Genomic DNA, 14,522 nt, shown 5'->3' with positions numbered 1-14,522 from the left:
GTACTGATCTCCCCTCAGTTCCCGCCTGTGGGCATGAAGTAAAGACCTACGTATAGTCCCTACCTCCAACCAGTAAAGACCTGTTTGAGTTATACGTTTAAGTCTTTGTGTTAATTGTTCAATACAATACACATACTTAACACACTTCATGTAAGCATAATCTCACCAAAGCTGGGAACTCTTTGATGAATGTGAGGGGCCAAAATGCCAAGCACACTGCAATTGATTGTGAACTGTGACAGACTCTCCCAGAAAATGAAAAAATGTCCCTGTCCCTGTCACTGGTGAAATGTTCTGCTTAAGCAGTGGGCGTCGGCTCCAACTAGGACCTTAAGGGAACCTTTAATACCTTTATTTGAATTCTGGAACAATGTGCATTGCTGCCAACCATTAAAGTTAATTGACGCATATCATTTTCATGTGTAAAATCATAGCTGTGCATGAGATTCCTAATGTCCTCCTCCTGCCCTCATCCTCTCCCTATCTTTCTCTCTCTCTCTCACTCATTCTCTCTCTACTTTAGTCTAACATAATTATTCTCTGAGCCAGCGGCATTGCAGTAAATTAAAAGTTGCATTACTGAACAAAGGATTACTTTGGCTATAACTTATGAGGTTGTCTAGTTGTCACCCTGTAGGTGTTTGAATATACTGAATTTAATTAATGAAGTGAGCAATGACTCTCTGGTAATCGGATCTTCATTTTTCTTTATGCAGGAACTGCAATCCGTCACTGCAATGAAGAGAAAGGCTGGCTCCCTCCAGACCTTTTCAACTGTACCACGCTCACCTTCGTTCAGCTCAAATCTATTGTAGGTCCCTTCATTGTACATGTCTGTGCTGCCACTAACACAAAAGCAAAATACTGCAGATGCTGGAAACCTGGAAATACTCAGCAGCATCTGTGGAGAGAGAAACAGAGTTAATGTTTCAAGTCGATTCTGGGATTGCCATCAAAGAATCGGGTTAGATGCTGTTCAGCTGTTAGCCCATCCTCAGGGACAACAGTGAATGAAGCAAAGTCTGTTCAATTTTAATAAATATGGTCTCCTAAACACCAAGAACTGTGTTGTATTTGAGTTCAGCTGCAGGAACCAACAAAACAGCAGTCTAATCCTTTGCGGCAGATTCAGTTTTTGAATTTTTTTTTCACTACATTTTCATTTCCACCTTTTTAAGGTTCTGTCCATACCACCTGGCATGTATAAAAGTGCTCAGGTTTTCATATAAATACTTTTCTGTCCCTCAGAATGAGGAAGTATCCATCCTGCACTTTTATAGGATTGATCTGGGCAGATGTAGAGATCACTATGGGGAGAATCATCACCTCTCAAGCCCAAGGTATGTTGGCCTTGGCTCAGTGGTAACACTCTCACCTCGAGTCAGTAGGTTGTGGGTTGAAGCCCCACTTCAGAGACCTGAGTGCATATTCTAGGCTGACACTTGAGTGCTGCACTGTCGGAGGTGCCGTCTTTTGCTTGAAATTTTAAACTGAGGCTCCCGCCTATCTTGGATGCAGGAAATCCCCTGGCATTATATGACAAAGAACAGGGGAATTCTCCTGGTGTCCTCGTCAATATAGTTATCCCTCAACCAACACCACCAAAAAACAGATTAGCTGGTCATGCTGTTTGTGAGACCTTTTTATGTGCAAATTGGCTGCTCTGTTTTCTAAATTACAACAATGACTACGCTTCACTAAGTGTTTCATTGGCTGTGAAGTGCTCTGGAACATCCTGTGATTGTGAAAGGCATTATATAAATGAAAATCCATCCTTTTTTATATGACCACTTTGTGATAACCATGCATGGCACATCAGCATGCCTGGGCCACCTCGAAGTGTATGGTATTCTCCTGTCCTGCCTCAATGCATAAAACTAACTGACACTTTTGGTATTGGAAAGTGGAATGAAAAAAAAAATAACAGGCTTAGAAAAATTTATAGAGCTGATTTTCTGGTTGCCATGGCTGATGGCACCAGTGTGGAATGGGCAACTGGAGTCCAGGAAATTTGCTGTGAATCGCTCTCACTGGATCTCTGCCCATTGTGTGCAGTGTGTCATCTTCTGGCCAGCCTTTTAGTCCAATCTAAAGTGCTGTCATCCAAATGTAATATTGGAATCAATGGAAATAATGTGGAAGTGAGCACAGGCGTCCTCTGTTGCACTTGGATGCTTTCCTAGTTGGCCTAGCTGAGAGCAAGACCGTTGTGGGATGTTCTTCTATTTTGTGGCAGAATTTGTTAGGGACATCAATATGCTGAGCCTATTCATGTACAGCAATGGTGACAATTCCATTTACACTCATAATACAAACGTATCCAAGTCAGTCAGACTCTGATCTTACAATAGCAACAATACAAAAGCAAAATACTGCAGATGCTGGAAATCTGAAATAAAGGGTTCTGACGGAAGGTCATCGACCTCAAACGTTAACACTTTCTCTCACCACAGATGCTGCCTGACCTGCTGAGTATTTCCAGCATTTTCTGTTTTTATTTTTGATCTTGCAATCCTTTGTTGCACAAGTTTACTGAATTCTTTTGTGTTTTATTACAAACAGATGGAAAAACTGTGTCGCAACGAAACCAAGATGGATACAGGCAATTCGAAGAAACTTGCCAACATGCTGCAGAATGCCACCAAACACACACCAACATATTATGGGAATGACGTGAAGATTGCTTACGAGCTAATCAAGAGGATCCTTCAGTATGAGGGAAACCAACAGGACTTTGAACTAGCAGCAACTCAAGATGTTGAGTTCAACGAGGTGTGTTATCAATGCTGCATAGTTTATTTTTAGATAGCCAGTAGAAGATGCTGATCTCTTTTTAGGCTCCCTCTTGTGCACTACATCTGTGAAGCATTGTTCAAGCAGTTCCACAATACAGAAGACACTCAAAGTATATTTCCCATTGCCTTCTATTCCAAAACTTGCTGTACCATAGTATAATTTTCCAACGCCCCCCTCCAACCGTCACATGCCCACAGATTGGAATCTTTCTGCTTTTTCTTGGCTAATTTTGAATGCACGGAGTACAGGGATGTTTGGGGTACAGAAGTAATTTCTAATCTAAAGTGCCAGTTGTTGCAGATTTTCATATCCAATGTGTTAAACTTATCAACCCTAAAACGATATTCTTTATACTGTGTCCTTCCTGCTTCTCTCCCCTAGCTGAGTCCCACCTCTCTCCTCTCCCTTGCCTCCCGATTGCTCCCAACAGCAGTTTGTTAGTTATAAAATAGAACAACCTGTTCATTGATAACCGTGGCATTAAATTGGGAGAAGCAATGAATGGAGCAGCTCCTGTTCCTCCAGTGTATCAACACACGGGTTACAGTGTCATGAGAGAAATAACACGGGAAACTATCTGTTATGGTAAAATACTCTGGTGGTGATAGAGCATGGATATATAAAGTGGGTGATAGTGCAGGGATAGTCTGTACAGTTTCTTCACTGAGACATGTGGGCAGCCTCTCTCATGGGTAAACAGAAGCACTGACCAATATCTGGAAAGTGATCAAACTACTACACCCCCCCCCCCTCCCATACACACCCATTCATGGTCATCATGATACCTTAACCTCTCGAATCACTGTTTTAATAGAGATATCTATGTGCTGTGATTCTGAACAATGTTCTTGGTTGGGAACAGTGGAGCATGGTAGTGGATTGCAAAGATCAGGGGCTAGAAATTCATTATAGCCCAGGAATGGGCAGTATCTTTAGAAAAGTTGGAGAATTAGCGCCAGGCGCTAATGCTTCAGACTGCACGCAATATTCATTCTCACTGCTCAAAGAGATCATTGGGGCGCTAAATCAAGTCTTAAAGGCCTAGCTCAATGGCGTTATACTCAAAGGGTGGACCAATATCGGGTGCAGTCTAATCTCAACTCATCATTGCCACAGGCTTTTCCCAGTATAAAGGGGAGGTTCATTGATACTGCAGCACCTCATTCTCAGCATTGCTGGCTGTGCAGCTGCCTCAGCCAGGAGAAGCACAACAAGAAGAAGGAGCCGGAGGACTGAAGCAGGTGTCATCGTGGCAGATCCACCTCAGTCGGGTGGTCAGCGTGATTGAATGCTTCAACAGATGCTACATACCACCATCGGTACCACAAGCTTCACACACTGCCCAAAGCACTACACCCACAACGCTCATCCACCAACAATCTCGACCTACCAACACTCACACCCACATCCCACGCTTTGCAAACAATGACAACTATTCAAATATGGCAGGCACAAGGGTCATTAGTTATTAGAATGATTGTAATATGTATGATATGTTTATGCATAAATTTATTAATGGAGTTTGCAATATTTATTGCTGTCTCTCATTTCACCTTTGCGCCCAGGAGGACGCTGTGATATGGCACGACACAGGGATGGTATGATGGGCATGTGGGGTTTAAGTCATCCTGCTGTGAGGCCTGATGTCTGTTTGGAGGAGGTGGCAGAGTTCTGTGACCACCACCATGGTGAGGCGGAGCCGTCTAATACACTGCTCCTCGCTTAATTGAAGGTAGGAGAAGTGCTGTCGGAATACCCTTGGAGGGTAAGACCTCCTGGTGAGAGCCCTGATGTCCCTCCTCATCCCTCTGGGCACATGTTCCTGTATTTCTGGCTGCCTACGCTCCCTCGGCAGTAGATCCTGGAGAGTGAGGGGGCATGCCAGTACAGTGCCCATTAATGTTGCCAAGTGTAGCAGTTTGAATCTTTGAACAATAAATGTAGCAACTTTGCACTTGCCAGAAGACTGGTACAACAACAACAACAACTTGTATTTATATCTTCTTCTTAGGCAGTCCCTCGGAGCTGAGGATGACTTTCTTCCACATTAAAAATGAGTTTGCAGGTGACTGATGAGTCCAATGCGGGACCTACAGTCTCTGTCACAGGTGGGGCAGACAGTGGTTGAAGGGGCGGGTGGGTGGGGTGCTTGGGTTGACGTGCGCTCCTTGCACTTGGCTTCCACTTGCTCCCTTTGAAGAGACTCGAGGTGTTCGGTGCCTTCCCGGATGCTTCTCCTCCACTTTGTGCGGTCTTGGGCCGGGGATTCCCAGGTGTCGGTGGGGATGTTGCACTTTTTCAAGGAGGCTTTGAGGGTGTCCTTGAAGCGTTTCCTCTGCCCACCTGGGGCTCTCTTGCTATTTATATAGCGCCTTTAACGTAGTAAAACATCCCAAGGCGCTTCACAGGAATATTTTAAGACAAAAAATGTGACACCGAGCCACATAAGGAGAAATTAGGGCAGGTGACCAAAAGCTTGGTCAAAGAGGTAGGTTTTAAGGAGCGTCTTAAAGGAGGAAAGAGAGGTAGCGAGGCGGAGAGGTTTAGGCAGGGAATTCCAGAGTTTAGGGCCGAGGCAACAGCAGACAGGGCCACCAATGGTTGAGCGATTATAATCAGGAATGCTCAAGAGGCCAGAGTTAGAGGAGCGCAGATATCTCGAGGGGTTGTGGGGCTGAAGGAGATTACAGAGATAGGGAGGGGCGAGGCCATGGAAGGATTTGAAAACAAAGATGAGAATTTTGAAATCGAGGCGTTGCTTAACAGGGAGCCAATGTAGGTCAGCGAGCACAGGGGTGATGGGTGAATGGGACTTGGTGCGAGTTAGGACACGGGCAGCCGAGTTTTGGATGACCTCAAGTTTACGTAGGGTAGAATGTGGGAGGCCAGCCAGGAGTGCGTTGGAATAGCCAAGTCTAGAGGTAACAAAGGCATGGATGAGGGTTTCAGCAGCAGATGAGCTGAGGCAAGGACGGAGATGGGCGATGTTACGGAGGTGGAAATAGGTGGTCTTAGTTATGCTGCGGATAATGTGGTCAGAAGCTCATTTCAGGGTCAAATATGACACCAAGGTTGCGAACAGTGTGGTTCAGCCTCAGACAGATGTTAGGGAGAGGGATGGAGTCAGTGGCTAGAGAACAGAGTTTGTGGCAGGAATTGAAAACAATGTCTTCGGTCTTCCCAATATTTAATTGGAGAAAATTTCTGCTCATGTCGGACAAGCAGTCAGACAATTTAGAGACCGTGGTGGGGTTGAGAGAAGAGGTAGTGAGGTAGAGCTGGGTATCGTCAGCGTACATGTGGAAACTGACGCTCTATTTTCAGATGATGTCGCCAAGGGGCAACATGTAGATGTGAAATAGGAGGGGGCCAAGGATAGATCCTTGGGGGACACCAGAGGTAATGATGTGGGAGCGGAAAGAGAAGCCATTGCAGGTGATTCTCTGGTTACAATTAGATAGACAAGAATGGAACCAGGCGAGTGCAGTCCCACCCAGCTGGACAACGGTGGAGAGGCATTGGAGAAGGATGGAGTGGTCAACCGTGTCAAAGGCTGCAGACAAGTCAAGAAGGACGAGGAGGGATAGTTTACCTTTGTCACAGTCACAAAAGATGTAATTTGTGACTTTGATGAGAGCCGTTTCTTTACTGAGGCAGGGGCGGAAACCTGACTGAAGTGATTCAAGCATGGAATAAAATATGCTGATGAAAAAGAAGCTTGAAATTACTCATACAAACTGCTCCACTGGCTGAAACTGACAAGAAGCCACTGAAACTAACCAGCCCTGACAGCTGCGAGTGATTAATGCTGATGCCTTTAAATAACGTCGCTGGAGCCGACATCCATCAGCTGTACGCCTGCTCTCCCTGTCGCTGTCAGGTCAATGAATTTTGCAGATCAGGCACCCGGTGATCTGACTGGCATTGTAGTCCCCGGCAGCGCAATGGTGGGGGGGCCAGATTTGCCGTGCAGCACTGGATTCGCCTCGTTGATGCCAGCTGCTGGCGTTAACTGGAGGCGCTAACCAACTGAATTTCCCCCCCCCAGATGTCTACTTTCCATTAGCTAATTGTATTAAAGCTCAAGGGGGAAAATTTTGGTTGCTTTGTGCCTCCCGTTATGGGGCGCAAAGCAACTAGCTCCCGGGTGCGGCGAAGTTTGCGCCACTCGCGAAATTGACCAGACATTTTGCAGCAGCGCTAAACAATATCGCCACGATCTCCTGCGCCCGCAGATTGTGACGTCAGTCAAGTGTGCAACGCCCCGGTAGCGCCCTGGACTGGATATTGAGTGACGCCCCCTGCCTTTCTGCCTGCTGCTAACAACGACAGGTTGAGGGGGGCGTTTTGCAGTCGGGAAGGGACTGGGGGAGCGCTATTTAAAGGCGACCACTTCCTGCCTTTTTTTGTCGGCGACATTTTTGCACCACGCTTTCTGAGAGAGCGAGAGAGAGAGAGACTTCTGGAGAGATTCAATGCTGTGTGAAGGAGTTTTGGGTATGAGCAGCACTTTGCAGGTTCATTTTGATTTGCCCTTCCTTGCCTCGATTTAGAAGAGACTGTGGGGGCTGCACTCTGAGCTCTTTCCCTGGGCCTCTCCATTGTTCTTTCCAGCAGATTTGATATACAGGTCTCTCCAGGCCGAGATTCAAGGCTGCAATGAGCAGGGTGTGGCTGGAGAGCAAGATCGACCCTCCCCTTTAAGAACTGGCCGGCGCCAGTGTGTCTGTGTTCCATTGCTGACTGACATCACACGAGCTTCGCCAGCGCTCTGAGGTAGTGCTTTGCTCCTCGGCATTAGCGCCTTAAGAGAGGTGTGTAGCACCTGATTTAGCGCTCCAATCACCTCCAGGGACGATAGAAGCCAAGTTTGCAGTCGGAGGCGATAATTAGCGCCAGGCGTTAAACTTTGCGCTCGGCTGATAATTGCGCCCCAAACGGGGCGATACTGAATTTCTCCCCCCAAAGGTTTGGAAATGTCAGGTTGGAACCTAATTAGTCCTTATGTAATCTTACTACTAATATGTTCAGCCATGAGGAAAAAAGTCTGCTTGAGGCCATGGCTACTGTTTGTTTAATACACACCACACACAGGCACACACACACCACACACACCACACACACCACACACATGCACACGACACACACATGCACACACACGACACACAGGCACACCACACACAGGCACACGCACACCACACACATGCACACGACACACACATGCACACACACGACACAGGCACACCACACACAGGCACACGCACACCACACACACGATGTGTAAAAACAGATTTGCCTACTTGCTCCAGATGCAGAGAGCCAGGTGTTCCAATCAGTTCAGTTTTGGATCAGGTTTTCTTTCTATTGGCCTGGTTGAAGTTTGACTGTTTTCTGGAACGTCACTTTCTGCAGCAGAGTAGTATACATTCAGGTCAGAGGCGTGTAAGGAATGGCAGAACATTCCTTCATTAACACTATCATGTGAATATGTAAACTCAGGAGATTTGGGCTTTTGCTATAAGCCACTAACCATGACCCTTGATACCAGGGTTAATGGTCTTAAAGTGCTGCCTGGCTCTTTCCTCATTAGCTCCCATGAAGAAATGCTTTTTTACATTTACCCACCAGTTGCTTTCAGCTGGAGCTGCTGCCTTTAACAGAGCTGGAATCTGTTGTAACTGATACTTGCTGTGCTCTGGGCAAAAGCTCATGTTGGACAGTGTCATTTCTTTGTATTTTGAAGCTTAGCAACTTCTTGCACTACAGTTGGGACACCAAGTGTGAAATGTGACCTCATCCAGTCTGCCCCTCCCCAGCTCTCTATAAACTTGTGTTCAAAGAAAAATGATGTGCGATGCTGTCTGATGTGGTGCTATAAGGTTTTAACTGTCGTTAGCAGTATGTGATGCTAATAGGAGAACCTGATGCTGATTTTCCTTTGTGTAGATGTCTAGTTACAGTATGTATAGGCATCCTTGAGATGTTTCCAGGAGCTAGCCTTTCTAGCTGTGCTCAGGTTACTATCGACACTGCCGTATAATAATGAGTAATATGCTGAGTAGCAGTGTTCCCTGGAGCTCAGCACACTGATGTGGTTCGCACCTTAGTCCCAATTCAGTCGTGCTGCCTAAGGAGGGCATTCTGCAGAGTCGAGCACTTTCTACAGGAGCACTGGGAAATTAGAACAATGGGGGTGATCTGGGCTGCTCTTGGTCATCTTGGAGTGACTGGTTAGAGAACCTAGTAGACACCTACGAGCCGATGGTCAATCTACCCTATAACGCAGGCTACGTGTGTGTGTGTGGGCTACTGGAAAGAGAGGATAATATATTTTTCAAACGTCTGAAAGGAAAGTAATGTGAATAGTGTTTTTGCACCTTGTACTAGTTGGATTCCTTCTCTTAGAAGATGTTTAAAGCTCTTGAAAGGATGCAAATCCCTCTTTGAGTACCAACATTATTCTGCCCACTAAGGGCAGCACGGTGGCATAGTGGTTAGCACTGTTGCCTCACAGCGCCAGGGACCCGGGTTCGAATCCGGCCTCGGGCGACTGTCTGTGTGGAGTTTGCACATTCTCCCCGTGTTTGCGTGGGTTTCCTCCGGGTGCTCCGGTTTCCTCCCACAGTCCAAAGATGTGCGGGTTAGGTTGATTGGCTATGATAAATTGACCCTTAGTGTTAGGGGGATTAAATACGTGGGGTTACGGGGATAGGGTGGGATATGTGTTGGTGTAGGGGTTACGGGGATCGGGTGGGATATGTGTCGGTGCAGGCTCGATGGGCCGAAATGGCCTCTATCTGCACTGTGGGGTTTCTGTGATTTCTGTTCTGTGATGTGAATGTATCCATTGATAGCCTGCAGACTAAGCTGCCACACTTACACAGATATACATGTAAATGCAGTGGGAAGATATTAGTATTTTTTTGAACAGGGCTTATTATTTGTTATTAAATCACATGCCAATATTTTAAGTTTTCATTCTTACTGTTGTATCATTTTTAAAAATCATTTCTTCTTTTGAATCATCCTGAAGTTAATGCTTTATGATCTTACCTCGGTAAAGGATGTGGATTTGGGTTCTGTGCAAGACAAGATGACCCATATGCACATATTTGGGCTTCAGTTTTGTTAGTTGTTGTATCTTATCTGCAATTGCGGCCCCATTTAAAGCTAGTTATGTAGAGCCAAGGAGCAGGATTATGACCACCTTGTGCTTTTACGACTGTAGTTTAAAGTTTGTGTTTTTTTTTAATGTTCCCAGCAAGTTAAAGTAATGATATAGAGACCTCCGTATTCACAAATGGAGTATCATTTACAGCATTACTGGCCGTGAACTGATGCATTCAGCCCCAGAGAGGATATTAATCAGTGACTTTGGCCACAATTCTTAAAAAAGCTTAAAAGATTATCTGTAAATAATACAGCACCATAGAGAGTAATATTCTTGTTCATTGGTAATTGGGATGGAGGTTAGAAACAGCTACAAAATCTCCTTTTGTCTGGCGCCTATCCCAGGCAGAAAGGTGGAACACTATTTACATAAAAGGAGGAACTTATAATTCTTATCTCTGGCACAAACTCAGCTGGAAGGCAAAGTTACAAGTTTTAAATATTTGCCATGGTTTTTGTTTCAGAATATTATCAAAGCTGCGAGCGCCATTTTGGATCCTCAGAACAAGGAGCACTGGGAACAGATCCAGCGGACAGAAGGCGGCACGGCGCATCTGATGAAACACTATGATGAGTATGCGCACACCATAGCACGAAACCTGAGGAAAACCTACCTCCGACCCTTCACCATTGTCACTCCAAATCTGAGTGAGTAATAGAGACAATCTTGTGTGCAATGTAATTGTGTCAGTGCAGCTTTTCAGAATGACAGCCCCTTGGGTCGGGACAGATGTTAAAATTTTAAAAAATCTAAAACCTGACCCCAACCCGTCCACTTCCAGGTTTAATGGAGGCGGGACAAGGAGCGGGCAGCCAACCTGCTCCCAAGAGGTGGGTTGCCAATTTAAATATTTTAATGAGGCTCGTAGCTTCTGATTTAACCCGCTTTACAGGTTTAGCAGTGGCTGGCTGGGTTTCCCAGGCCGACCGCTGAGAGGGAGGAGAGGACAGCTCTGGGGAGAAGCTAAGTGCCTTTACAGCACTGCTTGTGGGCCAGGAGGAGCAGGAGCGCAACCCCCCTCCATTCACAGACCCTTGGGGTCGGGGATCGGACACTCCAGGGTCATGGTCAGACCTACCTCCTCCTCCTGTCTGCTCCCTACTACTCTCTGCCAAGGCTATCGACCAGGTTGACTTCTGGGTGGGGAACATGTCAAGGACAAAAGACGCACACCATGGAGTTAAAATTCCACAGCATGCGGAGAAGCCTGGACTTCTTGGTTTCTCGTCCCAAACTCCAACCCCCCCACCCCCGGCCTCCATAACCCACCCCTGTTAATATCCAGGCCGTTATCTTTATGATGAGTTGGTGTACTTAAAATCATGTTCAGTGTACATGCTGTGGTGCAGTCTGTTGGCATTTGAACATGTGCTGATCGGAGTCGCCATATTTGCAGCATTGGGAGTGCAAGACTGAAATGCATGGTCTGTCAGACTTCCTTTCAACAACTTGGTCATTCGTGTCCCACCAATTTCCCCATCAGTGGAACACCTGAGTTAATGAAAAGTTAATGTTGTTTCCTTCCACATTACAGACTTAACTAATCTTGCCTTGATGCATAGGCTACCACTACATATTGGTTTCTTTATGGAGTCTCCTTCAGCCTCAGCCACATCCCACAGACGGCCCCCTGCAGAAGTACCACTAGCTCCTCTTGCCACAGCCAGGTAAAGAGTGAGAGAGCAGTACCGTCCTGTCCCCCACAACAACAACAACTTGTATTTATATAGCAACTTTAACGTAGTAAAATAACCCCAAGGCGCTTCACAGGAGTGTTTATAAGACAAAAAAGTTTGACAGTGTCGGTGACTCCTCCCTCAACCCACCCACTGCACCACCCAGTTCAGTTCAGTGCAGTGCAGATAGTTACAGCTGCTGAATGCTGTTTGAAAATACCGTACAACTCTGGCCTTAATTGACTGTATGCAAAGTTGTGAACCAACCAAGCAAAAACTCCTCCAAAAATCTTTCCTGCATTCAGGAGTCTGGAGAAAATCGCTTATTAATTACATAATAGAAACCGACACCCATAGAAATGAATATTTTAAATCCACAACCCACAAATGTGAAAGCAAGACCGTACATTTTCCCGTGTATCTGAGCTTTGTGTGTATCTTTCTTTCACCTCAAGTTATTGCAGTCGACCTCTTTGAGATGTCGAACTTTCTAGGTGCCAGCATGCCACAATTCGAGAAAATCCGTGAAGAAATTCCCAAAGACCTTGAATCCAGTGTATTCTTTCCAGAGGCTCTCCTCAAAGCTGAAGGTGACAAAGGTACATAACACCTGCTTCTAATATGTTCTTGCAGTGTTTTTATTCAAAACTTGGGATGATTAGTGTATTCCAAGCATGATCGTGAGCCATAGAGACAAGCTGCCAGACTTTATCCGTGATCCATGCTGAATAAGTTGGTCTTGACTCAAACAGTCCGGGGATTCAAGTGGCCTCTATGGAGGGAGAAAAAAATCAGCCAAGGTTCCCAAACCTGACTGCTATCCTGTGAAGCCAAAATATATGTGTGAGTGTTTGCATGTGTGTGTGCGTGCATGCGATTGGATGAGGACAGGATCAAACTCAACTGTGCTGCTTTCACAGTCGAATTGTCTACTAACATCCAGGGGGAGAAATTCAGTATCGCCCCATTTGGGGCGCAATTATTGGCCAGGCGCAAAGTTTAGCGCCTGGCGCTAATTATCGCCTCCAACTGCAAACTTGACTTCTATCGCCCCTGGAGGTGATTGGAGTGCTAAATCGGGCACTACACACCCCTCAAGGCGCTAACGCCGAGGAGCAAGGCGCTACCCCAGAGCGCTGGCGAAGCTCATGTGATGTCAGTCAGCAATGGAACACAGACACACTGGCGCAAGCTAGTTCTTAAAGGGGAGGGTCAATCTTGCTCTCCATCCACACCCTGCTCATTGCAGCCTTGAATCTCAGCCTGGAGAGACCTGTACATCAAACCTGCTGGAAAGAACAATGGAGAGGCCCAGGGAAAGTGCTTAGAGTGCAGCCCCCATAGACTCTTCTAAATCGATGCAAGGAAGGTCAAATCAAAATGAACCTGCAAAGTGCTGCTCACTACCCAAAACCCCTTCACACAGCATTGAATCTCCAGAAGTGTCTCTCTCAGAATGCGTGGTGCAAAAATGTCGCAGACAAAAAAAAAGGCAAGAAGCGGTCGTCTTTAAATAGCGCTCCCCCAGTCCCTTCCCAACTGCAAAACTCTCCCCTCAATCTGTCGTTGCTAGCGGCAGGCGGTAAGGCAGGGGGTGCCACTCAATATCCGGTCCGGGGCATTGCACGCTTGACTGACTTGACAATCTGTGGGCGCAGGAGATCGTGGCAGTAGTGTTTAGCGCCACCGCAAAATGTCAGGTCAATTTCGCGAGCGGCGCAAACATCACCACGCCTGGGCGCTAGTTGCTTTGCACCCCATTAGCGCCCACAAAGCAACCGAATTTTTCTCCCCTAGTGTCTTGGCCCTCATCATGAGTGGGCACTGAGATAGGGTACTGCCGGCACCTATAGAACAATGTCCCAGCTGATTTGCTGCTTTGAGGAGAGGAGGAGGAGGAGAAAATTGGAAACCTCACCAAAAAAATATGCTTTTCTTTCCCATCACATGGGTTTATTTGGATTATAGAACTTCATCAATGAAGAAAATGCTCTTGAATGTTGTAGAACTTTCGTAAGTTCAGAATATGAAGTTTAGCTGAGCACTGGGTCCTAATATAACAGACAGATTGTTTAGCTTTTCATTTGAACTGTTCATGGGGAAAAAAACTGAAGCCTTTGAAGGGAAGCGTTCAGCGGAAGTGTTACATCAGCTTCACAGCAGTTTAATGTCGAATGACTTCAATGATGTGGGACTTTTGCCATTAATGAAACAAAATGAAGAGATTTTTTTCATAGCCCTTAGCTGCTTTCTTACACTGGCGAGGCAGGTCAAGCGTGATCTTATTTTTGTGACATGTGGTGTTGCCACAATCATTTAAGAGACAGCTCAGCCATATCCTCATTGAGTATCCTGCCAATAAACACCACACTAAAAAAAAACCTCACATAGTTTGATGAAAAATAACATTTTATACTGGTTTTTGAGTAGCTGAGCCATACAGATCAGGTAATTTGCAGGTTTAGTCTTTGGTCTGTGCTGAGTTAGCTGGTCTTAGCCAGGTTAGTGGTAGGGACGCCGCAGTTGGCCTCAGCATGCCCGGGTCAGGGAGCAGAAAATCCTGCTCCTGGTCACTATCCAGGCTTGGTTGTGATGGCCCCACAGCCAAATAGCCTGCCAACACTTAACTACATAGGCTGACATATGAGGAATGGCCACTCGGTTACCGATAGAACCAAACTCAGCAATAGCCAAAATTCTCGAGAGGAGGGGAGAAATTTTGGGGAAAAAAGGAGGGCAAGAAAGGCCCTCGGTGTTGGTGGATCTAATATCAGACATCCTCAGAGAGGTTCTCTAGCAGAGCAACTGCAGCACATTGTAAGGAACTGTTTCTTAACATAAAATACCTAGGGGGCTAAATTCAGATGATTTGCACTAAC

At 46.1% G+C, this 14,522-nt stretch overlaps 1 protein-coding gene across 6 annotated transcripts in view; it reads left to right on the top strand.

Moving 5' to 3' along the window:
* celsr1a (cadherin EGF LAG seven-pass G-type receptor 1a) overlaps positions 1-14,522 on the top strand; it is a 377,534-nt gene that overhangs the window by 315,121 nt on the left and 47,891 nt on the right. For all 6 annotated transcript variants that reach the window (XM_086010282.1, XM_086010280.1, XM_086010278.1 and 3 more), the window contains 4 exons: positions 717-811; positions 2,563-2,772; positions 10,431-10,614; positions 12,099-12,242. In XM_086010282.1, coding sequence (XP_085866408.1) covers positions 717-811; positions 2,563-2,772; positions 10,431-10,614; positions 12,099-12,242 — 633 coding nt within the window. The remainder of the gene's footprint in view (positions 1-716; positions 812-2,562; positions 2,773-10,430; positions 10,615-12,098; positions 12,243-14,522) is intronic.

Source organism: Somniosus microcephalus, chromosome 17, assembly GCF_052327205.1.
Source record: "Somniosus microcephalus isolate GS21.2 chromosome 17, FLI_Smic_1.0, whole genome shotgun sequence".
Classification (NCBI taxonomy): Eukaryota; Metazoa; Chordata; class Chondrichthyes; order Squaliformes; family Somniosidae; genus Somniosus; species Somniosus microcephalus.
Note: the sequence above shows the minus strand (reverse complement) of the source record. Positions and strands in the feature narration are given on the sequence as shown.